Raw genomic sequence first — 27593 nt, forward strand, 5'->3', positions numbered from 1 at the left:
AGGGACCTAGTGTGCAAGGGAATCATGAGGGGCTTTGGCATGAGATCTCCATTTCAGTCAGGGCTGACACATCTCAGCGTGCACTTCAGCTGAGGGCAGTGCCGGCGACACCACGGTGGACACCACAGCGGTGTTACCGTCTCACCACCGTTTCTCCTCCCGGCGCCTTGGGAAGTGACGAGCGAGTATTTGCCAAGGAAGTGTCTTTCTCGTCAGGCGAAAGCCGAGGTTTGCCGGTCACAGCGCAGCAGGGCCCGGCGGCACCCGCTCGCCGCCGCCGGCAGCCGCTCGCCTCTCCCGCCGGCAGGGGGCGTGCTCTGAGGTGGAGGGTGGCGCGCCTGCGCTGCTTTTCCCGTGACGTCATCTGCCCGCGCCTGCGCTCTTCCGTTACGGCGGGAGTCGTCGCGTCTCCTCGGCGCCGCCATGTCCTTGAGGTTGGCCAAGCTGGGCCCGGCCGCCGCCGCCGCCGCCGCTGCCCGGGGCCGGCTGGGGAGCGCCGTCCTGCCGGCGGTGAGCGAGGACGGGGAGGGGAAACCTCTGCTCCTGGCCGCGGGCTTCGCGAGCTGCCACGGCCCGCCCTTGGCGCGGCTGGTCGGGCTCACCTTGGGTTGTCCCTGCCGCCGCGGCTTCTCCGCGGGGCTGGCGGCGGAGTTGTGCTGGTAGAGCCCCCAGCCTGCCCGTCAGCAGCAGGGTCGGGCCGCCGAGCTGCTGCCTCCCAGCCGCATTTCTGTACTGTGGAGGATGCCGTGTCTCCGGGGAGCGCTGGGGATGGCCCTTCGGCCGGAGGGAGGCCGGGCCGGGTGCTCCCTCAGAAGAGGGTGACCCCGGTGGGCGAATGCAGGGGCTTAGGAGGGGAGGTGAGGTTTAAGGTAGAGACACAAATAAATACCTGAAGGCAGAGTGTGCTGATGCAGTGACCTTTGGCTTGTGAGTGTGATCTTTGGCAGTACGAGGAGAACATTAAATAAAAATGAAACCACAGATGCGTTTTTGAGGTCACTGTGTTACTCGGAATAAAGCTTCTCCAGATTTGACCACGGTGTCTGGGTAGCTTTGCTAAGCAGGACTCAGGAAGTTACTGCCTTCAGCTTCACGGACCATGGGGGTGTTTCCACCTTTGTCCAGGAGCTATGTTGTCAGAAGCAAAGCTGAAACTCTCAGAGACTGGGATCGAGTCCTGAGAGACTGGGAGAGATTTTCATGTTAATATCTACACAACAAACACTCATAAGCTTACTGTAGGGTTTCCCTTGGAAGCGCAGGGCATGTCATCGTGTGTCCATAAGTCTGGGAAGTTTCTGTCATTGTGTAGATTCAGAGCGGGGTTTCTGGCAGAGCAGCCATACTTCAAGCTTTAAAGGGGCTGAGAATTGTTTCATCGTTTCTGTCCATCAGTCTTGCATTTCATAATCAGCTTCAGAGCCTACACACTGCTTCAGTTGTGAAGCTGAAATGACAGTGCCAGCTTTACTGTATGAAGATTCCTTGTATTAGATATGCCAGGGGGCCTCCTCCTGCGTGTGTAGAAGGTCTGACACAGCCACGCTTTCAGCATGCCTTGTTTGGACAAGAAAGCTGAAGTATCGTATTTTTGTCTTGTTTTCTTTCAGGCAAGAATTCATGTGAGCCCTGAGCAGAATTTGCAGTATGGTTGGTTGGCATATATGTTGGGAGACAGAGCTATGAAAAAGTTCACTGAATACAGCAAAATCTTTACAGTGGAAGGAAACTTATCTTCTGGGAAGGGCAAGCTTGCACAAAAAATAGCAGAAAAACTAGGTACCTTTTATTTTACTTATTTCTCTGAAAGTTACTAGAATTTTAACAGTGTAATTGTGATTCTTGTATAAAGAAAGTTTGCCAAACCAGCAGTCCTTGAGTAACAAATGAGTGACTAGGCAATGCCACAGTGGAGGGCTTGTAAATGGGGAGAATAAAATGTTGGCTTGAGGTGAGGACAAGTTGTTTGTGGGGTACTTGCGCAGGCCTGGTTTGTTGTGAATGAAAGCTCAGTTCTACTGAAGTTGGTTTGCTGGCTGAGCTCTAGTAGAATGGGATTTCTGCATGGGTGTATGCAGAGCACCACGGTGACTAGAGGATTGGTGGCAAAAGGTTCTGCTCAGCTGTCACCGAAGAGGTGAAAAGAGCAATACTTTATATGAGGGTTTGTTTGCCCTCTGTGATATGATTGAGCAGTTAGATGCTGTTCAGAAGAGTTGTTTGAAGTACAGTTGTATATTTAAATAAGATTAATGGGTATCTACTGTAAATGAACAAGATTTATTATTTTGATTGATGCTCTGTTGTGGGTTTCTTTTTTGTCAGGAATGAAATATTTCCCAGAAGCAGACATCCATTACCTTGACAGAATCACAGGGGACGGAACGCTGCTGCCTGAGAAGTTTAATGGTTTCTGTAACCTAGAGAGGTTTTACAACGATCCCAAATGCTCTGATGGGCACTCTTACCGACTGCAAGCTTGGTTGTTTGGTAATCGTGTCTTACAGTATGCAGATGCACTGGAGCATCTGCTGAGCACAGGTTGGCTTTCACAGTAAATGCATTTAATTTCTGAATTAACTTCTGAGTAGAAGTTTTAAGCTATTTTGAAGTGCTTTGTTTGTATCTGCATTTTAGAGTGAAAGGCTCTTCTATTGTTAAGCTTTTTATATTTCCTTTGTACAGGTTAACAGCCCATTTAGAAAACTACCTTGCACATTTTCTGTTAGGACAGCATCTTATACCACTGTAGCAGAGGAAGTGCATACCAGTTTCATTATTTTTAATTTGACAACATTTGGTGATTATTTTTTAAAAAGCCAGATCAAGATGGCTGTGAGTTGTACAGCCTTTTTAAAACCTTCCCTAGACTTAGTTCCTCATAATGTCATTTGTCCAGTCTTTCTCATTTCATGAAGTACTGTTTTGTGGTGGCATTGTTGCTATTTGATAACAAGGTATCTCACCACGTCTTCTGGTGAGAAAAGATTTTGTATACCCACACTGCTATACCTCTTGCTTGCAGTTCTAAGTGTTTCATGAAGAAAATGAAAAGATCTGAATGCCATAAAGTTTCAGGCACGTGTGCAAATGTACTTCTTAAATACAGTAGTACTGAGCTGCTGTAGTGCTATGCACAGCAGGGGAATCTGTGGGTAAGAATATATGTGTGAGCCAAAACCTTGCTTTTTTTGTTGTATCTAAAATTTCTGGAAAGCAATCAGATAATTGTCCAAAAGAGCAGTGTTGTGTCTCATTTTAAACGTTGCTTCCAGCAGTATCTCAGCCTTGCTGACTGGAGCCTGCTTTCAATTGCAGGACAAGGTGTGGTGATGGAGCGCTCTCCCTACAGTGACTTTGTGTTCCTGGATGCAATGTTTAAACAAGGCTATATCCACAAGCGATGTAAGTTATGTTTCTTCAAGGCTTTGGTTCTGCTTATACGTTAAATAACATGTATTCTGTCTGTTAATTACTTGTGTTCTGTCAATCTGAGACTCCCGTGAGTGTGCTGATGAAGACTAGAGGTCCTTCAGGTAGACTGTGATCTTTCAGCACTAGGTAAGAGGTAAATTATAGAGTTTTACCTCCTTGCCTTTAATGTTACTCTGTCTTCAAGAAGGGCAAGGAGGAGAATCCAGGGGCCTCACCTTGTTCTGCAGAAAGATGATGGAGAGAAAATACTTCTGGAAGCTGTTTCCAAACATAGGGAGGTTATGAAGGTGATGGAGAATAGTCACTGTAGTTTTCTGAAAGAGAAATCATGCTTAAATACCTGATAGTATGCACCTTAAGGAAGGCTAGCTCAGTGGATGAGGGGAGAGCAAGAGCTATTTTTTAGCTAGCCTTTCAGTACTATCCCTCAACCTTGTTGTCAATCTAATGAAATATGGGCTAGATAATGTGGGTAATGATGTAGGCTGAAAACTGCTCAGAGGGTTGTGCGAAGTCCAGCTGGAAGCTGGTTGCTAATGATGTATCACAGTGGAAGTTATTAAGGCCAAACCAGGTCTAAAGTGGATTTAAAACACAGGTGACAGGACGGAGTACAGCCTCAGCAGATTTGCAGGCAACACAAAATCCGCATCCCCAGTTCCTCCTGCTTATTCCCCGGCTGTGTTCATTGGTGTAGAGGCAGCACAGGGGCTTACTCAAACACACAGGATTCCCTGGATGGATGCAGGAGGATCCTCCCTGGTTTGGGTTGCAGGAGGATCCTGCTCTCCCTCAGGGTGGTCAGCCTTCTGCATCTCAGCAGTGTGCGGATGAAGGGCACTCATCATTGCGTTCCCTGTCCTGCCCTGTTTTCTCTGCTAGCTTGGTCTATGATTATGCACTGGTGAGGCTGCACCACCAGTGCTGTGTTCAGTGTTGGGCCCCTGACTCCAGGTGGGACACTGAGGGTCTGGAGCATGTCCAGAGCTGGGCACCAGAGCTCGGGAAGGGTCTGGAGCACAAGTCTGCTGGGGAAGGGCTGAGGAACTTCGGGGTGTTCAGCCTGGAAAAGAGGAGGCTGAGGGGAGATGTGATCACTCTCTACAGCTACCTGACAGGAGATTGTAGCTCGGAGGGGGTGAGAGTGGTTGGTCTCTGCTTGCAAGCTAAAAATGACAGGACAAGAGGAAATGGCCTCAAGTTGTGCAGGGCGTGGGTTAGATTGTGTATTGGGAGAAATTTCTTTCCCAAAAGGGCTGTCCTTTGGAACATGCTGCCCAAGGAAGTGGTGAAGTCCCCATCCCTGTTGGGATTTCAAAGCTGTTTAGCTATGGCACTGAGGGACATGGTTTAGTGGTGGCTGTGGCCATGCTGGGAAAATGAGTGGATGTGGTGATCTTCAAGGTCTTTTTCAACCTCAACAATTCTGTGATTCTACGATTTTAAGTTGAATAGGAGCTAGCCATATGCCCTTGCAGTAAAGGATGCCGCTGGGATGCTGCATGAAGAATGTTTTCAGTATGTCAATGGAGAACTGGAGTGTTGTGCACACTCCTCAGCTACCAGTTGAGAAAAAATTGTGAACTGTTTTGGAGTGAGTCTAGCAGAGGTCCACAAAGGTCACTAAGAAACTAGAGCATCCAGTTTATGAGAAAAGGCTGACAGTGGTGTGATATTTTTGGACTGGAGAATACTCAGGGGAATGTGTGTAAAGACTTGATGGGGAGAAGTACTAGATGGAGGGATTTGTTTCTAGTGGCGCTTAGTGAGAAGACAAAAAGGGCCCAAATTGAAATACAAGAAGTTCCACTTAGGAAGAAAAATATATTCTACTGTGGAAGTTGCCAAACGCTGGGGCAGCTCATGGAATCTTAAGGGTTGGAAGGGACCTCAAAAGATGATCTAGTCCAGTCCCCCTCCCAGAGCAGTCCTTCCTAGAGTATATTGCCTAGGGAGGCTGCAGGGTCTCTGTCTTGGAGGTATTTAGAACCTCGTGGGACAGTCTTGCAGTGAACAGACTGGTTGAACCAGCTGATCTCTAGATGTTCTTCCAACCTGAGTGATTATGTGGTTCAAGGTTATGAGTACTGAGGTCCTGAGTGGTGCAGGGTGCTGGTGGCTTGTGGGAGGTCTTGTGTAGTCTCCATCCCTTGATGAGGAAAAGAGCAGTTAAGTGACCAGCCACAGCCAAAACAGGCAAATATAAACTGCATGCAACTGGAAGTTCAGAGAAGACAGCTCTAAATTGCTGTCATCAGCTGACCCCTGAATAAATTGCTATTGAAGTGCTTGTTTCTGCCTGTTCTTAGCAAACCTGGCATTTTTGCTACCTGAGGTGAAGGTAATTGTTTCTCTGAGTGCCTTGTGTTTCTCCTGTCTTGTTTCATTTGGCTTAGGTTTAGAGGGGAGTGTATTTGCTTTTTAACTCCCACTGTAAGTTGCAGGGTCTTGCTGAATGAGTTTGAGAGCTGATTATAATGAACTGTCTTACTACTCCGTGTTGGAGAAGCAAGCAAAGCCCAGCAACCTACAATTTATAATGAATATAAAATTCCAACAACAAAGAATGGATTATAATCCTCAAACAGCAAACATGTTGATTAGAGGTGCTGCTCACTGTACTGCCAAGCACAGTAGGCTTTAAATTTTCCACAAACTGAATTTGAAAGCCTGGCACTGCATTTTTGGCTAAGCTGGTGAGTCATACTGAGGAAAGCTTGCACTTGAGTTATGTTTAATGGAGCCTATGCTGTTTGTGCTACGTAAATGTTGAATACATGCTTCCTAATTACCAACTATTACTCCAGAAATGTTTCAGGTTATTGATTGATGTGGTAGAACCCAGTTGCACAGATTTGACCAGCTCCTCTGAGATACATTTTTCTGTATGAGAAGGTGAATTACTCCAGTCCTGTCCTCCGAAGAGTCTGGTGGTTGTGTTTTTGGAGAAGTCTGCCATTGGTCTTGTAGAGCCCAGAGCTCTGGAGTAACAGTAGCGCAGAGTATGCCTCCAGTGTGGGTGAAGAGGAACAGTGCTGAGTTGGTGACCTCTTAAAATTATTGAAGTATTTGCTTTATCCTAGTGTGATTTTATGTATGCATCAGAGGGCAAGGCAAATGTCTGTCTGATCCTTGGGTTTCCTCCTGTGGTGAGAAAGGACTTCTTGCAAAGGCTACTTGAAGCACATGACATTTTCCATTATTGCCTTTGCCATACTGTCATCTTTGTGGTAGGGGAGGGCTGTCTATGTTGAATATGATGCTGTGGCAGGAGGCAGCCCCAGCCAGTGGTCTCCTCAGATGGAAGAAAAAACTAGGTTTCTCTAAACTCAAGTCAGAAATACATCCCCCCTTTTTCATAACTCATGCTAAATTGTTACATCTCAGTGCTTGTAGCTTCTAAGTTTAATTTTGTTTTACTTAATGTTTCTGGAAGATTGTTTATTCTAAAAACTTCCCTGAATCCTCCTTGAGGAGAAGCTTACCCTAAACTTGCTGTACCAGCCAAGAAGAGGAGACTACAAATACAGAGGTTGAGGATGTGATTTATTTGCAAATAGAATGTGTTTAGCAAGTGCAGGAAAACCCACTCAAGGAGTGACTGCAGATTCATTGCCCAACAGGCTATAATTTTAGTGCTTTTTCCTGTTGCACTTGTCCTCATTTGGAATGTGTGTGTGTGCTCATCTTGGCTGCCTTTAGCTCACTGCTGTGCTTGCGCTTGTTTTTATACAGGTCTTGATCACTACAAGGAGATCAAAGAGATCAGTATTGATGAATTCTTGCCCCCTCACTTGGTCATCTATATAGATGTACCTGTCCCAGAGGTGCAGAAGAGGATTCAAGAGAAAGGAGAGGTAATATTCTCTCTTGCCACTGTTAGTACTTGTTCATGTCTGTTGTAATCATGTCCTTAATGTGTGATTCTCCTGGGGTTTGATGCAGAATTCTACTTCAGAAAAGCTTCTTGTCCTCATAGGTTGTAAAGGCTGAGTTGGTGATGATTGTGTGGGTATTCTTGTATGCTTGGTCTAAAGAAACCAGATCAATGTTTTTTGACTGCAATGATATGCTGTCACATCTGAAAAGATCTGAAAAGAGGAGTTCTATAAAATTCACCTGCTCTTAAAACCCAGCCTTTGTTGCCTCTATTTCAGGAGTTGTGTCCAGGTAATACGCATCTTGCAATATACTCTATGATTACCTGTACTTCCTGGGTGCCAGAAGCCCCTGCTATGGTCCTTGTCTCCTGGACTGCTTTTTCAGACCCATGTTGATGTTAATGTGGGTCACTTGAGATCAACAAGTTCAGTTAACTTTCTGAAAATAAGAAAATTATTACTTGATGCTTTTGTGTTAACAGAGCAAACCCCCAACTTTTAAGTTTAAAACTGATTTTATGTAGGTATTCCATGAGAGAAACTCCAGGGAGCTTTCTTAGTAATCTCACGTAAAGTTGATCAGAAATCTAGATTAAATATTAGGAAAAATCTCTTCTCTGAAAGGTCTGTCAAGCTCTGGCTCAGGGTGCTCAGGGCAGTGGTGGAGTCCCTATCCCTGTAGGGATTCCAAAGCCATGTAGCTGTGGGGCTCAGGGACATGGTTTAGGGGTGACCATGGTTGTGCTGGGGTAACAGTTGGTCTAGATGATCTTAAAGGTGTTTTCCAACCTCAGTCTAGTCTGAAACCATGCTACGTGTATCTCTTATGATCTTGGATAGCTGTGGGACGATCCCACTTTAGCATTCAAACCTCTTTTGTTGAGGGTGGCATAGTTTCATCTTCAAGATGTCTTTTTTTAAGTTGTGATATTGCAGGCTACTGTTAAAAGAAAATTAACTTAGTTCTGTAGCATTGTCTTCTCTCCTTATATCAGCATATTGGATTATTGGGTTATTGAAGTAGTCTTGGATCAGAAACGCTGTAGAGTGTTTTTGTATAATGAATAATCTAAAGAAAGTTTTTGGTTTGGGTTTTTTCTTCCCCCTCCTGTGACATTTGGACACATGCTTGTGTTCTTAGATGTTTTACAAGGACCAACTGATGTTTACCTTGTTCCTTGTTCAAAGTGTGAGGGAAATTGTAGTCAGATGAAGTATTTAACTGTGGAAAACCTGATAAGTCAGTTTTCTTTGAACCTATTATTAAAAAATTCTCAAATCTGTTAAATGTTTGCTTGTTAAATTCTGCTTCTTGGACCATGTGTGTCAATTCAAGTACTTGGGTGAGCTGGCAGCATTTGATTCTGCAATTTCCTGCTCACTTAAGAGGGAGACTGGTGAAGGGAAGTGCCTTCAGAGCTGTGAATGGAAGGCTGATCTTGCTGCTTCATCATCTTTGTGAGTTGCTTACTCTGCTTCTCCAGTGACTCTCCTCTTCTGCCCTCCAGCAGTTTAGGCCTTGACTGAAGATGCTTCTGATCTTTAATGAACAAAATGCTTTTGTGTAGGAAAACCATAGCTTTTTTATTTCAGCAACATCAATGACAGAATTCGAAGCTTCTAAATGTATCATGGGAACTTGCGAATTTGCAGTTGTGAGCGTAAAGATCAGTGGCATTTCTGAGACCTTCTGGCAGAAATTGCTGCTGTAACCTGTGACTTCCTTAGGGCAGTGACACTGTTGACACTAGTGCTTGTTTGTGGATGGTATTTTGGGGATTTGTGCCTTCTTGATGGAATACTTGATTAGAATTGGCATGAAATTGTTGCAGGGCACTGGAAAAAGAAAAGCCCTCCACTGGGCCTGACTAGCAGAGACATATCCTTCCGAAATAATGCACCTCTTGGACAGTCATTTAAAGCAGGAAGGATTGAACTGAAGGAAAACTTGGTAGATGAGAGAAATTCCTGGCATTTTGCAATTAAGGCATTAAGTGCTGTATGTGGTATGTGCAGCTGGTGGTGAACTGTTTAACAGTAGGTATAACAGCTCAATAAAAGCTATATTTGAAATCTCAACAAAAGACTTTTTGGCCTGGGTGGTTGCCTGTGCATTTGTCTGAGAAATGGATGCACATTGGCTCTATCATTGAAAAGGCAGACTTAGACAGTCTCCTGTGAGTCTCCTTTTTTTTCTAGATGATTATATTTCAGTTGAATGTGCAGGTAACTAGCATTAGTCAGTCCTTGGAAAGTTAAGCTTTTTTAGACTGTTGATATATGGTAATTTCAGTTTATGTGAACTCAGGGAAAACAAGGTGACTATTCCAACAAAATGGTAAATAATTTGCAAGAAAACTTATTTTGCTTTTAGATTCTTCTGTTAAACCTGCTTTTCCCTTTCTAGATTCGCTAGTGTATCAGAACAATCTTATTCATTAAAACGGTGCACATAATAGTACATGGTAAAGCAGTGATTAATGCAGACTGACTTGTTCCTTGGGAATATTTAATGCCACATAAAAATTCTAAACATTCCAAATATTTTAATTCTTAAAATTTTCATTAATGTGTATGTGACTCACTTGGATGTTTGGCTGCTAACATATAAGTGAGCTCTTGCCAGATGGTGTAGTAGTGCCCTCTGCTTAGGCTGGAATCTTCGCTGGCAGGAAAAGGAAAAAGTCTTATTTTACAGTGTTGTTTTCTGTTTCTTTTTAGCCATATGAGAAAAAGGTGTCTCCTTCGTATCTCCAGAACATCGAGGATGCTTACAAGAAAACCTTCTTACCGGAGATGAGGTTAGCAAGCCAAACTATTTTGCCCAAATCTTTGAGTAAAAGTGTGTGCAAATCCTAAAATCTCTGCTAACAGAAGCAAATAAAACTGTTGTGCGAGAATTCCTCCCTGTGCTATGTGATACAGTATTACATCCTAATGAGGGAGTATTGTATCCCTGGCACGGCAGCTGCATGTTCTACTGTGGAGTGACCTCAGGTATCTGAGAAGCCTAATTATACCAGAGTTAGAATATTGGAAGATTAAAAATTAAGTATTTTTAGGTGTGAGCCCTATAAAGCAGTGGTTTTTGATGCTTGACAGTGTGAAGTATTGAACAACAGCAAATTCACTGGATTTCATTAATTGACCTACCTCATAAGTTGCAAAGCTAATAAGCCCAGATCTGCAGTATTTTTTTTTCATCTTTATACCTTGCGACATTGCAACTTTGCTGTCAAGGAGTCAGACACAGGGAAGCATAAATATTTTCATAGTTACAAGAGCACTTCAGAAGCAAAGTCAAGAATCTGGTCTGCTTGCTGTGCAAAACCAAGTTCTGTTGCCCTTTCTGACAGTATTCTGTATGTGGTTGTCATCAATGTCTTTGCTTCTCTTCCTGATAACTTTCAACATTGAAAAAATTATTCCACTGTGAGGGTGAGGAAGCAGTGGAACAGGCTGCCCAGAGGGGTTGTGGAGTCTCCTTCCTTGGAGGTCTTCAGAACTCGCGTGGACATGTTTCTGTGTGACCTGATCTAGGTGACCCTGCTTCTACAGGGGGGTTGGACTAGATGATCTCTAAAAGGTCCCTTCCAACCCTACCATTCTATGATTCTATGACTGGAGTGCTTTCTTGGAGTGATTTTTAGAAGGCTGTAGCTATAACTGTGAGTTTGTGTGACCTGGGAAGAGTGTGATGCAGTATGAGCTGTTCTCAAGTCTTTTTGGAAAGTTTGGAATTTTTCTTTCCTAAAACTCATTTCAGTTGTCATAGTTTTGTCTCGTTTCTTGGCTAGTGATATGGAGGCAGAGAAGAGGCTTTCAGCTAAGGGATTGTTCCCTTTTCTAGTTCACTTATGAGGCATATGCCTGATAGCCTTATATATTTGACGGGTTTGGTGCACCACTACCAGCTCTGAGACTAAACATACTCTTCTCTGGCTTCCTCTGACTTTCTCTAGCTGGGATGCAAGAATGTGTGCACTGTAAACTCGAGACTATAAAAGTTTGCCAGCTATCTACATTCTTATAAAAGAGCTCTATCAAAAGTCAAGTGGTCCTAAAAATCTAAAAGCATGTAAACACAAACAATTCTTGGTTCTTCATAAACAAAGAGCTTTCTGGAAGGGAAACTCTTAAAGGTCACAGAGCTGCCTCACTTTACATCAAAATGATCTGTAATTGTGCAAGGTTCGGTGTGTGCATGAAGCTGATTAATGAATTTCATTTAAGTCAAAGCAGGTCTGCAGGTGTATCATAGCCTGCTTGTTTCCCCTTGACTTTCTTGCTCTATCTGCTAGGGTAAATCAGTGTAATTGCGGTGTCAGCAACTGAACTGAATAACTTCATACCGAACTTGTCCTTTGTATGGAGCAGAAGTTGTCAGTCTAGTGTATAGTCAGCTGCCTCCAGGTGCATCCTTCACCCATTTGTGGCCAGCATGGCTCTCAGAGGGAAGCAAGGGCTAAGGATTGGAGAGGGAGGGTGGGAAGTTTTGGAACTACCACTGCCTTAAGGGCAGAGCTGTTTTCAGTTCACTGGTGAGTAGAAAAGTACTGCTTGTTCTTTGACTCACATCAGGCCCTAGAAACATACTGTGGTGTTTAGTGAAGCTAGGTCCTGGACCTGGTCCTGCTGTGATTTCAACTTTTTCCCCTTTGTCTGTACATGGTCAGTACACTTGTTAAGCGAACACCTTTGGGTTGGCGTCCTCCTCAGCGGATGGGCTTACAGTAGCTTGTCAGATCAATCTCCCTGCTCAGGTCTGAAGGATGTCCGTCCCTTTGATGCGAGGGGAGTGGATGTCTTGACCTCACTGGTGGCTTCTACATTGTATAAATATGCAGAAGCTTCTACTCTTTTACCAATTCTTTGCTGGCTTGCAGAGTGATGCAGTGAATTGTATTCATGCCTGACCATTACTGTCTAGGCAGACCAAGTAGTATTTGATTGCCTGACTCTTGAGGATACCCAAAATCTGATTCAAACAGACTAAAAAGGGTTGTTAGAGAAAACAGTGTAATTTGATACTTGGCAAAATTCCTGTTACCTTGTTCCATTAAATTGGAGCAACCACTGCTGAATTGGTGTGTTTTATAGGGGCTGTTTGTCTGTTTTAAAATTGATGCTTCCTTTCTAGTCTGATGTGTTTATGAATGTCTTTTAATGATTCTTTTGATGGTGATTTGTGAGCCCAGTGCTGTGGCAGGTACTACCTCGTGATTTTGAACAGACAGCTTTTGTTTTTCGTTTGATATTTCTTTTTTGGACCAAAGCCCAGAGATTGCTAATGTTCTCTTTCATATACAGTACTGCTTCCACTGGGCAGTACTTAATGAAAGCCTTAATCTGCAGAGTATCAAGTGATTTGGTCTGCATTGTTAACGCAATTGCCAGTATAAGACTCTGATGAAGTCTGACCCCTGCCTTTGATTACCAACAGTTGATACTGAAGATGTGAGTATGCATGCAGCACTGGTCCAGCAGTTCCCTTTGAAAGGAGGTCATTTATTTTTTTTTCTGTGACTGAAGAGTTGTGTGAGGCTTTCTGCTTTTTTTTCAAGTTCAGAACAAAACTGTTTAAGTAGTTCCTCTACTCAGAGCACTAGTTGGATGGCTGACTGTAAGAGCTGGGGTTTCATAAGAATAAAAGGCATTTTATAAATTAACCTTTTTTTTTACCAAAGCTGTTTTGACTGACCAGTGTTAATGCAGACTCGGAACTAGCTTGGGCTGCTGTAGTTACAAGTTAGTTTGATAATGGGATTACTTAGATTGTCAGCCTTATATCCTGATTAAACTTGGAAGTGGTTGTGCTAAGTGAAAAGTCTGCAAATTCTTCTCAAGGCTCTTCAGCTTTGTGTGTAGTTTGCTATACTGTGCACACTGGGCATCTGTTTTATTTTTTGTAAGTTGTTTTAGCTAAAGATAAGGTATTCCAGGGCAGCTGGAGCAGGTTTGGGATGAACTGTTACTGAGGGTGTCAGCACGTATGTAGTAGTGAAACATATTCATCTAGAAACTCCTGTTGTGGCCCTGCTATGCAAGTGACTTCTCTATGTAGGCTGTTGTGTGAATGAAAAAACAATCTTGTAATCAGGAACATATTACCTGTTTTAAATATGTTTATACTTGCACATCCTGCTGCCTGTATTGTATAGGTTCAGTTAGCTCAGTCTTAGTAAATGATTCAATTTTTAGTAAATAGTATTCTTTGATTACTAGAGAATGATTTAAGAGGGTCCTTATCTTAAAAATTTCCCACAGGTATTAATGTGCTTGTGAAAAGGAAAGTACTGAAGTTTTGGGCTAGACTGATTGAAAATGTCACTTGCCCTCAAATAGATTGGGCAATGGTAATTGGGGCTAGTATCAATAAATGAAATAGAAACAAGTTCATAGGTAGGATTTGATTTTTTTTAAAATGAAACTATGTAGATACCACAGGCTGTTTGCCTTTAAAAGAAAATTCCACCAACTTACAGGTCTAATGGGAATTCTACTGCAAGATTCTGTAAGCATTCTAAAAATGGTAATGATTTTTGTTCTGTATTTGTGCCTTTTAACTTTATTGCTGCTTGATTTTGGAGCTGGTGGGAGAGGGCGGGTGGAGCAGTTGTATCGGGGATATTCATCTTTTTTCCTCTTTTCAGTGAGTCCAGTGAAATTCTGCAGTACACAGGAACTGAGGCAGAGGATGTGGAGAAGGTAAGAGTTTGTATATGTTGAGGGGTTTTTTTAATCATCAAAACCTGAAAAGTAAAGAGAATACATTTTCCTAGATAAACTTAGTTAACTACTTAATGCATTTAATGTTTGTTGCTGTGGCAATTAACTGAGTCTATACTGTAATGTCTTGAGTGAATGTAGTTTTGTTAGGAGAGTAGAAATACTGCCCTCCATCCCTTTTACCAAGATGCCTGGCTGGCTCAGCAAGTAAAACCCTGTCATAGACCACTTATTTTTTCTTAGTTTCTTGTCTGATATAACTTCTGCTAGCTATTTCCAAATTTGGATTGTTTTTCTAAGCAAATCTTCCCTCTGTGAGGGAGATGGAAACAGCATTTCCCAAGTCACTGTTGCTCTGTGCAGTGTTTGGCTGGTCAGTCAGCATCCCAGTTTGAAGTGTCTGATGGGATAGGCAAGGCTCTGCATAGCTCAGTCTGAGAGCTAGTTACATTAACCAAGAGGTAAGTCACCTCCAGCGTTCAGATGACACTTCTGTCTACCAGTGTGTCTACAGGTGGCTGTGCAGCTTCCTATGATTCAGGGTGGTGCACAGGTTCCAGTGTGATAACATAGCTGTTGTTTTCTAAAAGCTAGTCATTACTTGGTTATAGTGAACTGTTGGATAACCAGAGCTGTTAGAAGCATTGTAACCCAGGGTTATTCAGCTAGCATATGGTAGGTTTTATTCTCTAAATGGTTTTGCCAGGCATGCTATACCTGAATCAGGCCAGATAAATTGCCTTCTCATTGCAAGAAATAAACCATCTCTTATTATGTGACAGGATTAACATGAGATCACAGCTTCCTTTTACTCCACTGCATTGTTTTTTTGGAGTAAGTGTGATAAATTTGCCTTACTTCAACAAACATTCTTGCTTGTGGAGGGTTGCTAGTGGGGTGACAGAAACCTTTTGCTTCCCCATTAACTGCTGAGCAGAGCAACAAGCTTGATATAATTCTGCACAGGTTTGTAGTGGGCCCATTTCAGTTCTAGGCATGAAAGTTAAATGGTGAATCCTTAAAATCTTGCTTCACTTATGTAGTAGCAAGAAGGATCTCAGCTGTGCTAAAAATAACTTTGGATATGTCTTTCTGATTTTAATATTTTCATCTTATGTTTCATGTTTGAAGGCTCTGATAATCCTTTTAGAGTCCACTTAATGCTCTCCTTTCCTTTGCTAGAGGGGAAAAGATATATGAGGCTTGGCTGTATTGCCTTTGGCTTTAGGAAATAGCAGTATGTGGTTAATTCCTAAATCAGTCAGGAAGAGAGAAGGGGCAGGCTGATTGTTTTGTTTGAGATGTAAAACTTAGTAGATTGACATGGGGAGGAGTCTGAGAAAGTCTTAACAAGCTTTACCGATTCAGATGCAAAAAGAAAGCCAAGCTCATCTCAGTACATGAGCACCTGTCCACCCACTTGCATTATGTGTGACACTTAGTGGGTAGCAGGCCAGCTTACTGCAGAGGTTTGCATGTTGTTCTGTGGAGGCACATCTGTCTTGCCACAGGACATGTCTCTGGGCCTTTCTTAGCTAAGCCTCCAAGCCAGTGCTCAACTAAAGATCCCTAAGCCCAACCGTGGCATTCACAGCCAGGGAGGTTTCTGACTGCTTACTGCCTGTGTGGAGTTCTTTTGGTTTTTGTATGAAAGAAGCATGTTTGAACGTTTCAAAATGTTGCAGGAGGCAGCATGTTAGTGCTCTGCTCACTTGCTGATGGCCTGATTTTGACTGGGAGCAAGTCAGTTTTCCTTGCTGGAGCCTGTATGGTGCTGGGGTTTAGATTTGACCAAAAGAGGGTTGATGATGCACCAGTATTTTAGCTATTGCTGGACAGTGCCTGTATAGTGTCAAGACCATCTTTTACACTGTCCCCTGTGATCAGGCTGGGGCTATGCAGGTGTTTAGGAGGAGACAGCCAGGACACCTGACCAGGACTGAGCAAAGGGATATTCCGGACCATGTACAGTCATGGTTAACAGTAAAACTGAGGGAAGGTTTTTTCCCAAACTAACAGTTGCTGAGAGCAATCCTGGGAGCACAGGGCTGGAAAATCTGGGTCTTTGAGCTTGGCTTCTGCTGCTGTAGTTGGTCATGCATCTCTCTGTTCGAGTCGCAATAAACTCATCTCAAGCCTCACTTTTTTCAGGCGTAGATTTTGGTTTTCTTTGTACATAATAATAGCCTTCACCTAATATACTCATGTTTTCATGTAAAAGCTTTGTGAAACAGAAAATAAAGACTTTCCTGGTCCTAAAAATTTAACCTGTTAGCTGCATTGCTCTGTGTTTCTAGGCTTTTTAGTTCTCTTTATGAGAGTAGAGTTGTACACTACATTCTGAGTCCTGCGCTGTCGTGGCTGTATTTCTATACACTTATGCACTTGATAATAGAGGTTTTCCTCATTAACCAGTATGCTTGTAAGGAACTGGAGTTTAAACCTACAAAATGGGCTGGTGGTATCAGTGTGACAGCAGATAAATAGAAGTTCACTGTGAAATCACACTTCAAGGCAACTGGTGGCATTTGGAGTAGTGCAAAATTTCTAGTCTCTGCAAATTGTGTGTTTGGAAGCTTCAAAAAAGCTGTGTTCTGATATCAGCTGTATAGCTACCTGCAACCTTTACCAGCTGACAATTCTGACATGATACCTTCTGTAGCATCTTCAGGAAGGGAAAAAAAAAAAGACTGCAGAAGGTAAACCTTACTTTACTTTAGCCCTGAAATGACTGTTTCCAAGTAGCTCTTGCATCTCTGAGGTTTCAATCTTGTGAGTACCCCTGTGAAAAAGTGAGAGTGCAACTTCAGTGTTATCATGTGCATAAAATAAATCAAGTATTTAGTGTGGCAGGATAGGGATGCCCTTGGTTCTGTGGTAGGTAAGGCATAGCAGCTGGTAGGTATTTCATGATGAAGTTCACACACGCACGGCCACAGGGAAGATTCAGCTTTGCACTGAGAACATCCTTCTCTGTGATAAGAAGGATCAGCATCCAAGGAATAATATATTCTTTGTCATGTTTTTAGATTGTTTTTATTGAGACACAAAAAAAGAGAAATGTTGAAGCTGAAATAAACAAACAAAAAAAAAATCCCAAGGTCAGGAAGGATGAAATGGAGCAATTATAGTTAGTTTCTCAGGGTATTGTAAAAGAAAGGATAAGATTTGAGAACCATGATGTTTATAGCCATGGATGTTTGGTGGAAGAAGTGAGAGAAAATTAGGACAGAGGAGATATTTGCTTGTGTTCTCCCCTCCTTCCTCTGTGAGCACGTCTTGAAGTGGTTGTTTCCTCCTGAGATTTTTTGTAGTAAAACCTGTTGCTAGAGAGATTTTTTTGTTCCTTTGAATCAGTGTTTGAAGTCAGTCTAAAGCTTTTATTGCTCAAGTAGAGAATCTGCCAAGCTCAGCAGTCTTGTGTCATGGCTACATAGTTGTCAGAATGCACAGATGCAGTTCTTTATTTTGGTTGGACAAAGCTGGACTAGAGACAGGATTACTATTTTGAAGTTGAAGTGCAAGATGGTATCAGAGTTTCGCTGTTGGAGTTTAGCTATAGAGATTGATACTTTTTCCACTTCAAAGAATAAAGTTGTTTTTTTCCCCTTCTGTTCAGATTCAGTGTGCTTTTGGAATTAAACAGCTGAAATTTGGAAATAAGAGTTGGAAGAAAGTACTTGGCTTTGGCTTTTAGGGTGTTTGTTTACACAGATGTATCCTGTTGATAGCAATGTTTAACTGTTAGCTAGCTTCAATCTACAGATTGTTGGCTGTGTTATTTGGAAGCTTAATTTTTATATGACCTTGTCTCATGGTTTAGCGAGGAGCCACTTTTGCTTGGTGACAGGGGAAGACCCAGCAAAAAATGCTAAGACTCTCCTCCTGGCTCTTGGGTTCAGACCCACCTCCGGCCTGACTGGGCCAATCTGGTGCCTCTGCCATCACTATTTAAGGAGTTTGAAGTGCTTGGCAGGAGGTGTAAGAGCGGTACAAGATGGAGGAGACCATGTGGACCCTGCAGTCAGAGAAGGAGTTAGGAAGGAGGAGCACCAGACCAGAGACCCCTCTGCAAGCCATGGTGAGAACGCAGCTGTGCCCCTGCACTCCATGGAGGGCCATGGCAGGACTGAGAGCCACCAGCAGCTCCAGGTCAGTGCGCCTGGATGGGCGAGAGACTGTGTGAGGAGGCGGCCATGGCGCAGGCCGTGCTGGAGCCTGCGGGCCGCAGAGCAGCCCCACACGAGAGGCAGAGAGGAGCTGCAGCCTTTGGGATGAACGCACGTTGGAGCAGCCCGTGCAGGGCTGCTGTGTGTGAGGTACCCCATGGAGGAGCAGGGAGGACTGGTGCGGAGCCCACCTGCCCTGAGGAGAGACAAATGGCAGAAGCCATCAGGAATAGACTGACTGAAACTCCCACTCCCTGCCTCCCTGGGCCGTTCAGTGGGGGAGGAGGTAAAAACAAGGGGATCAGGGCTCTGAGCGCAGGAAGAGGGGAGGAGTGAGAAGAAGGTGTTCTTAAAGGGCTGGTTGTACTCTTCATCATTCTACCACTCTGTGTTGTTTTATTTTGGTTATGTTTTGGGGTTTATGGTTATGCTTTAGTTGCTGTTGGATTAAATTATTTTCTGTTTCCTTCCCCTAGCCGAGTACCCTGGTCTGTTTTGTCCTGGACCATAAGCAGCAGTTAAGCTCTCCCTGCCCTTTGGCAATCCTCAGGTCTTTGATACTTGAGTCTAATCATGGTCTTTTGTTCCCCGATGGACTTAAACCATGACACCTTGTAGTTTAATGGCTTTTGATTTTGCTCATAGCAGACATAGACAACTTGGAAATCACTTTTGTTTCTGAAATATCTTTTAAAAAGATCAATCAGGGTTTCATATTGTAATTAACATTGGTTGTAGTGGCTAAAGGAGTAATAAGTGCAGAAATGAACTTTCTTAGGGTGTTTCAGACTGCTCCTAAATGAGGATGGAACTGGGAGTAAAAATTTAGGTAATATGTTTAAAATTCTTTTAAGCCCTGGATATTAAGTAAGGGATGGATGAAAATAACTGAAAAATGTAACCAAAATAATTACAGTTCCTCTGTTCTTGTGAATAGTGGTTTGTATCATGTACCAGTTTTGTTCTGCACCACCAGCTGGCGTAAACTGGAGGAGGTGAAGATGGGAGGCTGCTAAGGGACCAGCTTTGTGCCTCATCCGTTGACAGTGCAGCAGTGCAATGCCTCTGGGGCAGCCTACATGAACTTTTCAGTTGTAGGTGCTGTCATGTGGGCTGAGCTCCTTCCTGCAAGCTGTGGTCTGAACTCTGGAGGGCTGGAGCTTGCAGTGTTCTTTGGGTCCATCTCTTATTTAAAGAAACAACCTACAAGGAAGGAGTTTGGGCAGAAATTAGCTTGCAGACCAACCTTGTGTCTTTGTCCCCAGAAATTCTGTGAATAAGAATGGTGTCACCGTCTGCCATTTACTGTCCCCTTCCCTTCCAGCTGCAGCACTTGCCAGATGATTCTGAAACAAACCTAAGAATTGTAAGCTGTTTGTATATGCTTAGTTGCAAAAATTATGAAAGGGGCTTCATTATTCAAACTGTTTTTTTTCTAAATCCTGCCATGCTCTGCAGTAGATTAAGATGTGACCTCTCCTGGACACTATTGCAAGTTGTGCTGACATCAGATTTAATTCATCTGTTGCTAATTCCCAGGGGGTGCCAGGGCATTCCTTATAAATTAAGAAGCTGTTCTAGAATGATTGAGAGGCTGATACCATTATTAATGAGCTGCTGAGAGAGATATCTTCTGATATTATAGTAAGAGCGTGAAAAACAAATTTGGACACAGATTTTTTCTTTTCTTGCAACATATTCTGAGACCTATTGTTAGCAAGTCTAATATCAGTCCCATCATCAGCCGTAGTGGTGAGTTTCCAAGGCTTTGCTGTGGAGTAGAGAAGTAATTGCTTTTATATAGCTAATGGGAAATGTGGTGGAGGTTTGGCTTTTAAATTAAATAAAGTATGGATATTTGAACGAACTTAACATAGACTTGTGTCCTCTTTACATCACTGAATACTTGTCTTGGAGAGTTATGTTACAGCACCTTTTTTTTATAAAGATGCAGTCTAAAAACTCTAAAAATGACTTTGAAAACGTTTCTGAATGTCTGCAGTGCAGGTCTCTACTGCTTTTTTAAAGATGGAAATATTTTTCCATCAACAGGTGGATTTGTCATTGGCCTTTATGTGAAAAATAGATTTCCTCTCAGCTAGAGTACCTGGCTTGCCAACTTTGCCGCTTTAATGGTTAAAGAACATCTAAACTTGCTTGAAGTTTTAAATATGTTTTGATGATGTTGTAAACTGTATTTTTTAAGTCTTTATGAGCAAAATTAGTCTTTAAGAAATATAAATGCCTCGAGGAAAATGGTCATGCAGTCATATATCTAAGCCATTTTCCTTACTGTAAAAACATAATACTGGTAACAGCGTGGACACGTGCAGTTAAAACTAGTTTGTAAAAAAAGTTTGTTACTGCCTTTTAAGTGGTAATAGATGGGATTTAGTGTGTGCTGAGATTGCAGAAAGTAATAGCTGTGGATTAATGTACAGTAAGAAGTGTTTTTGATTCATATTTCTGTTGGTGGCATCTGCTTACTTGTTGTCCAAGGATTGACAGGGTGTTATCAGGATTCTGTCCTGACCTCATAGCTTTATCCTGTCCTTCTGGAAAAGGCCTCTGAAAAGTGATCTTTGAAGCTGTGACTATCCGTTCCTTTGGAGGTTGCTTCAAATCCCTATCTCTACCTTACCATGCACCTTAAGTGCATCCTCTCAATGCTGGTTTGGGTCTGCTTCAGATCTAGTTAGGCATGTGTGATAACCTTCAGCTTCTGTTAAGCAATTACTCAGTGGACCAGCAAAGATCTGTTTTCTGGTGGAGCCAGTCTGTAAATGAAGCTCAAATATGAGGTTGTGATAAGTTTGGGGATGCTGAAGGAATCATTTGCTGAGCTGTGACTTGTCTGAATGGTTCAGTGTGATGAGCTGTGAGTTTTACCTTTCCTTTCCTCTTGAGGTGCATGCGTGGGTAGGTCCTGATGACCGATTAAATTGTTAGCCTTTGGACTTTGGCCAGTATGACTGCTTCAAGGGTGTGGGAGTTATCCAGCCTGAAACACAGCTCAGTTCCTGGGACATGAACTGCACACACAGCAACATTAAGAGACATTTGCCATGATTGCCCCTCAGCCGCTCAGTTAGTATGCCACTAATCCTTTTGGGGAGAAAAAAACCCAGACTTTCTATGTACCAGGATGTTTTGGGTTTTGGGGGATTTTTGTTTGTTTGTTTTCAACAAAAAGGGGTTGAATTTAGACTTATTTCCATTTTCTCCTCATTCTACTGTAGAGAGAGGGTTTGGACCTTCTCTGCTTTGTTTCAACCCCCTCGGCAGGTTAAGAAAGAGTGTTTTGGATCAGGTAAGAATTTGAAAACAAACCACCTCTCAACTGATGTATTCCCTGCCATCTGCTGCTCTCCAAAGCAGGAGCTTGAGCTAGGCCTAATGTTTGCCCAGTGTTCGTGGCAGGGCCACAACCTCCAGAAGTATGACTGGGAGATATATTAACTCCCAGTCAATTTACATTGTTAATACAGTTTTAGGCGAAGCCTTTTTGCTGGGTAACCTGTTTAATAATATATTTTGGTTATTTCATTGATTTTTTTGGGAGGATGTGTTCATTGATTTTTGGCTGTTCTGGTAGACCACCTCTCAGTGTAATTTTTATCTTCTGATTCCAGGTAGTTGAAGACATTGAGTACCTGAAGTTTGACAAGGGGCCATGGCTGGAGCAAGATGATGTTTCCTTGCATCATTTAAGACTTTAGTAAGTATGATGTCTTCCAGTAACTGAATGTTACTTAGCATCATTCTCCGAGAAATTCTCTGAGAATTCTCAGAGAAAATAGTTAAGGCCTTGAGCTTTTCAAGGTAGGTTTATATTTGCATTCTGACTTCTTTTTTTCTTTTTAATTTTTTTAAAAGTCAGCAGTGATAGAAGGCTTCTGTAATATTGGTACTTGGCACTGTTATTATGGTGTGGCATTTTGCTGCTGCTGATAGTCGTTTAGACCAGATACTCCAAACAAATAGATCTTATTTCATTAATGGAGCACAAGAACCTCCCAGGCATTTCCAGAGTGCTGTGACCTGTGGCCCTTTGGAAGGTATTTTTTTGAACACTTCTGTTTCTGGGTGATAACAGAAAAACATTTCATTTTAAAACAGCATTTATGCAGTTGGTGTGGTGATTTCTCAGTTGCTGTGGCAGCATGATACCACTTCAACAAAGCTTGTTGACAGAGCAGCCTTCAAGCAAGTTTGATATGGGATGCTGTTTAGATTGTCTGCGTTCAGAGTATTTTTTTCTAAAATTAGGCTAATTTCTTAGCTGTCCACTTCTAAATATCTTTTCAGTGGTAAAGAAGATGGCTGAACAGAGTATAGAGGTAGGGAAAAAGGAATCAAGCAAACTCGTGTGATTGCTCAATAATTTTTTTTTCTCCTTTACCCTGACTCCCAGTAAATAATCCAAAACAGAAGCTTTAATCTTAATTCCTGGAATTAAGTATTGCAGCTCTGTTGTTCATTCCCCAGAATAACAAGGGGGACTGTAAAGTATGGCAGTTTAAGGGGCCAAGAAGTAGGGTGGTAGTGGTGTTTTTTGAAGATCCTTGTCTGTCTAGGTGGATGTGAAGATGTCAGACTCAGATAGTTGAAAGTGCCTTGCTGGAACAGAATCAGATTTGCTTGTAACATTTCTTTGCAAGTACTCCATGACGATCTGTTCTCCATGTCAGCTCTGGAGTGCTACTGGTGGGGCTGCCTATGCCCCTAGATCAGTGCTGAAAATGTAGGTAGCCCTCCAAACTCCAAAATATATTGAACCAAACCACTGATGTGTATGTAAAGAAGTAAGATCAGCCCTACGCTTTTGTCCACGTGGTACAGATTAAGCATGAGGAGTGCTACTCTGAAGGCATGCTGATGAACAAAATGTTCTCTGGATAACACCATGTAAAGAATATATCCACACTTGTGAAAGTGGTGACAGAGAGAGCCTTGCACTGAAGTGAGACAAGCTACCAAGATGATGATGAGAATAGAACATCTTTGTGGCGAGGAAGCACTGTGAGACCTGGGACTGTTTAACCTGGAGAAGAGAAGACGGAGGGGAAACCGTATCAACACAAATATTTAAATTATAGGTGTCAATAGGATGGGGCCCGTCCTTTTTCTGTGGTTGGCGGTGACAGGACAAGGGGTAATGGACACAAGCTGGAACACAGGAAGTTCCACTGGAAGACAAGGATAAACCTCTTTGTTGTGAGAATGAAGGAGCCCTGGCCCAGGCTGCCCACGGAAGATGTGGAGTCTCCTTCTCTGGAGCTTTCCAACCCACGTGGACGTGTTCCTGTGTCGCCTGATGGTGGGGAACCTCCTTCAGCAGGGGGTTGAACTAGATGATCTCTAAAGGTCCCTTTCAACCCCCACCATTCTGGGATTCTGTAATTACCATTCTGCTAGAACTTCATCTTTAGACTGAATGTGCAGGTAGCAAGTGCACTGTGGCTACTAGATTTGTAAAACAAAATTTAAGAATTATATTTTCATAGTAATTTCTGGTTATCTCATAGATTTTTGTCTTTTTTTGTGACAGATATTGGAGTACTAAGTTAAACCTTTTTGTAGGCTTCTGATATTCTTTGTCTTTTATGTTTCTGTGCTATTACTTAAAACACCTCCTAGAATTAGAGAGAATGTTCCTTTTCTGTGGGCACTCTATCCATGGATGAACACAGATTGCAGAAGAGCAGTGTTGTGTGGCATCAAAGAGAAACAAGTAATGATTCATGTGCCTTTGAGTACATAAGAATTTTCTTTGTGTAGAAATTGAAGGATAGCATCTGGTGACTTTGACCCTGCAAAACTATCAAAATCAGATTTCTTTTGAAAGAGAAAATACAGTTGTTAGTTTTCCTATAGCTTCACACTAGTACAGGTATTAAGAAAGGATTTTTAATTGGAGAGTGTAGGAGGTAATGAAAGGAAAGCATACAACCGAAGTGCAATGTGTTAAGCTATTGTATGAAAATTCTACTTTGCAGCTGTAGAAGGGAAAAAATTACATTAAGAACTCAATTTTTCATTGAACCTTGGGGAAAGGTGAGAAGGTCTCCTGTACGAGGCTCTTGTCATTGTAAATAATACAAAATTCTTTCTTCTGTTGGCAGCATGTGGCGGTTTTAAGGTCTTAAAATGCAACAAACTGCTAATTTATATGTTCTTACGGTTTGAGTTTTTTCATTTCTCCTTGCCTTCAGAATAGCATTGTCAAGATACTGTATTCAAACATCAGAGGAATGGTCTCAGTGTTTGCTTTGAATCTTCATTTGGTGCTGGGGTATTAATTAGGGCGTTGATCAAATGTGTAACAACTGATCCTGTGCTATTTTTGTGTTCTTGTTCAGCTGAATAAGGAAGTCATGGGGAATATATTGGGACACCTGGGAAGACGCACCTTTAAATGTGTAGGATTGGACAGAATCTTCACTCACATTAAATCCAGAAGTGCAGGGCAGACAAAAATCTCCCATTACAACTTGCACAAACTTTACTCATGAAAACACGTCAAGCCCAGTCTAAAGGCTGAAGCACCATTGCAGGGAGTCTGCTGTGTATTCAGTATTGGGATTATATCCCGGAGCATCAAATGCCAAGTTCAGGTGCTAGCTCATAAATATTAAAGCTGATACTTTCACTTTTTGCAGTGCCCAAGTACAAATGAGCTTGTGGTACCCAATCCTCTGTGGATTTGCTGATGTCCCATGCCTATATTAATTTTTTCTTTTTCTGAGAAAAAGAGGGTTTTTTAGCCTATTCCTGCTAGGCTGCCTGTTTCCATGCGCTGGCACTGGCTGCCCTCTGGTGGATATTTCTGGAAGGCTGCAGCGGCATTGAGCTGTTTTTTTTTCATCTGCATTACCTCCTTTGTTGACCTCCAGAGTTTTGCACAGCCCTCTCTTCCTGACTTGGGCTGTTACAGATCAGATGCTGCAGCGCGTCCTGGTTGGGCTCCATGGTCGGAGACAGAGGATTGCGATCCTAATCCCCTTCTGTTGCTGTCTCAGCTGCTTGCAGTTTTACCTCTTCCATCTTCAGATACTGTCATCGTGTCTGAGAGAGACGGATCAATGGGAATGATGAGGATAACTTCTTAATTGCATGTATATATGTGTCCAGTTCTGGGCTTCCCAGCTCAAGAGTGATAGAGAACTTCTGGAGAGGAGTCCAGTGGAGGGCTACCAAGATGATGAGGGGTCTGGAACATCTCTCTAATGAGGAAAGGCTGTGAGCCTTGGGACTATTCAGCCTGGAAAAGAGAAGGCTGAGAGGGGACCTTATCAATGCTGATCAATACCTAAAGGGTAGGTGTCGAGAGGATGGGGCCAGTCTGTTTTCTTTGGTGGCCAGCTACAGGGCAAGGAATGATGGGCACAAACTGGAACACAGGAAGTGCCACTGGAACGTGAGAAGAAACTTCTGTGCTGTTAGGTGAGGGAGCCCTGGCTCAGGCTGCCCGCGGAAGGTGTGGAGTCTCCTTCTCTGGAGGTTTGCAAGCCGTCCTGGGCACATTAGTGTGCCCCCTGATCAAGAAGAACCTGCTTTAGCAGGGAGTTGGAGCTAGATAATCTGTACTTCGGTTGCCCCCATTCTGCCATATAGGGTCTAATGCAGAGAAACCCTAGCATGGCCTTCTAGTACTTTGCTAATGCAAATAAGTAAACTAATAAAACCAGTGAGCCACACCCACTTAAAACAGCTTGTATAATGACACCTTTTATTTCTCTCCCATGCCCTTATAGAGGGTAGTGTGGTTGTGAGGCTCAGGCATGTCTTGAGAAAAGGTTACAAATGTATATGCTGGCTTTTTGAAATGTCTCAAGGGCTTCCTGTGTTGCCACTGTGCAGTTTGAAGCTTGGTTTGATCTGTGCCCTTCGCAGTGAAATTGTGTGATTGTCTACATACATTGCTAAAGAAATAACTTTTAGGCATGAAAAGCTGTAGTATGTGTAACATCGCCTGTGTTACTTTACCAGTTAGGAAGGAGATTGCTGCATTTGAGTTGTTTCATCAGACAAGTCTATGGTTAAATCTGTTACATCACTGCAACTCCTTCAGAGTAAGCTTTGTATAGACAAATTTTTGGCTTTTTTCAGCCACCTCCAATTTAATTTAAAAGAAAAGATAGATATTGATGTTTGTTTTATCATAATGAGAAGGAGATCTGTTTCCATTTGGAAACAATCTAGCCATGAAATAGTTTGCTGCTCTCATCTGTTCAGTTTTGTTAATAACACACTTAGTGTGCCACAAACCCAGTGTAGTAAATCCTCCAGTATTATATCTGCTGCGACATCAGACATATTTTAAGGTTGTTACTGAAGGACCTTGCATGTGCAGTAACTAGTAATTTATAAGTCTCTTAACATTTGTTAAGCTTCTTGGAGCTATTGCTGACCCCAGAGCTTGTCTCTTACTGTTCTTTACATTTTGCTCCGATTAAATGAAATGTGGTGACAAGGAAGCATGGGAGTGGATGAGGGAGAGCGACCCTTTGGCTCTGTTTCAGTGTGATTGAGCACACTTAACAAAGGGAAGAAATTTCCATGTTTGAATGTCTATCTGATTTCAGATAGCAGGAATAGCAGTGCTTGCAAGAGGTGTATTGGACTTGGTTTTGAAACTCTGTCATGGAGACTCAAAAAAATCTCATAAACCATTAATTGTAGAACTTCTGACACTGTTAAAAACAGCACCTTCTCTCTTGCTTCAGTTGAAACGGTTCTTTGTAATTTCATCTTTTCAGTGGCTTTTTATAGAATTGCTGTTGTTGCACCTTCTCTTGCAGACCTGCTTTTCTTGGAAAGCCCTGGTTTGTTTTTTTTTTTTCTTTCTTGGCATTTGTGGTGAGTGTTTGCTCTTCACCAAGGGAGTGGCTGTGGTTCACCTTGGGCATGGCATACTTGTTCTGCCTAACCAAACAGTGCAGTCAGGGTCCCTTTGGCAGAAGGAGGTCTATACATCAGTGCCCTGCCTTCACTCACTTCTGGAGAAAATAGGCAAGAAAGAAATGACACGAGGAAAGGCATGGGGAGGACACAGTCCATGGCTGTCCTGTGTGCCCACTGAGTGAGTGCAGGAGCAGAAGTCAGTATGGTAAAAGCTGGATGCAGAAACCATCTATCCCACCCAGCTCTATGTGCCTATGCCACGAGTCAGGGGCATTTCTCCTTTCCCCTGCTCTCACAAGCAAAATTGTAAGGGTATAACATGCTCATTAGCTTACTTTCATATGCTGTATCCTACCCATGGGAGGCAGGGAAGCCAACCTCAGCAGAGACTGAGGAGCCCTGGCTCTGGTAATAAGGATGTGAAGGACAGAGGAATGAATGCCACCCACTCATATTCAGGCCTGAAACACAA

General features: G+C 42.8%; 1 protein-coding gene across 1 annotated transcript in view; it reads left to right on the plus strand.

The window, feature by feature from the left end:
* Positions 1 to 391: 391 nt before the first annotated feature.
* NDUFA10 (NADH:ubiquinone oxidoreductase subunit A10) overlaps positions 392 to 27593 on the plus strand; it is a 45719-nt gene continuing 18517 nt past the window's right edge. Inside the window, exons 1-8 of the mRNA XM_062002402.1 lie at positions 392 to 510; positions 1611 to 1779; positions 2326 to 2541; positions 3319 to 3405; positions 7171 to 7292; positions 10038 to 10117; positions 13970 to 14024; positions 21847 to 21932. Coding sequence (XP_061858386.1) covers positions 424 to 510; positions 1611 to 1779; positions 2326 to 2541; positions 3319 to 3405; positions 7171 to 7292; positions 10038 to 10117; positions 13970 to 14024; positions 21847 to 21932 — 902 coding nt within the window. The 5' untranslated portion in view covers positions 392 to 423. The remainder of the gene's footprint in view (positions 511 to 1610; positions 1780 to 2325; positions 2542 to 3318; positions 3406 to 7170; positions 7293 to 10037; positions 10118 to 13969; positions 14025 to 21846; positions 21933 to 27593) is intronic.

This window comes from Colius striatus, chromosome 9 (genome assembly GCF_028858725.1).
Source record: "Colius striatus isolate bColStr4 chromosome 9, bColStr4.1.hap1, whole genome shotgun sequence".
NCBI classification, from domain to species: Eukaryota; Metazoa; Chordata; class Aves; order Coliiformes; family Coliidae; genus Colius; species Colius striatus.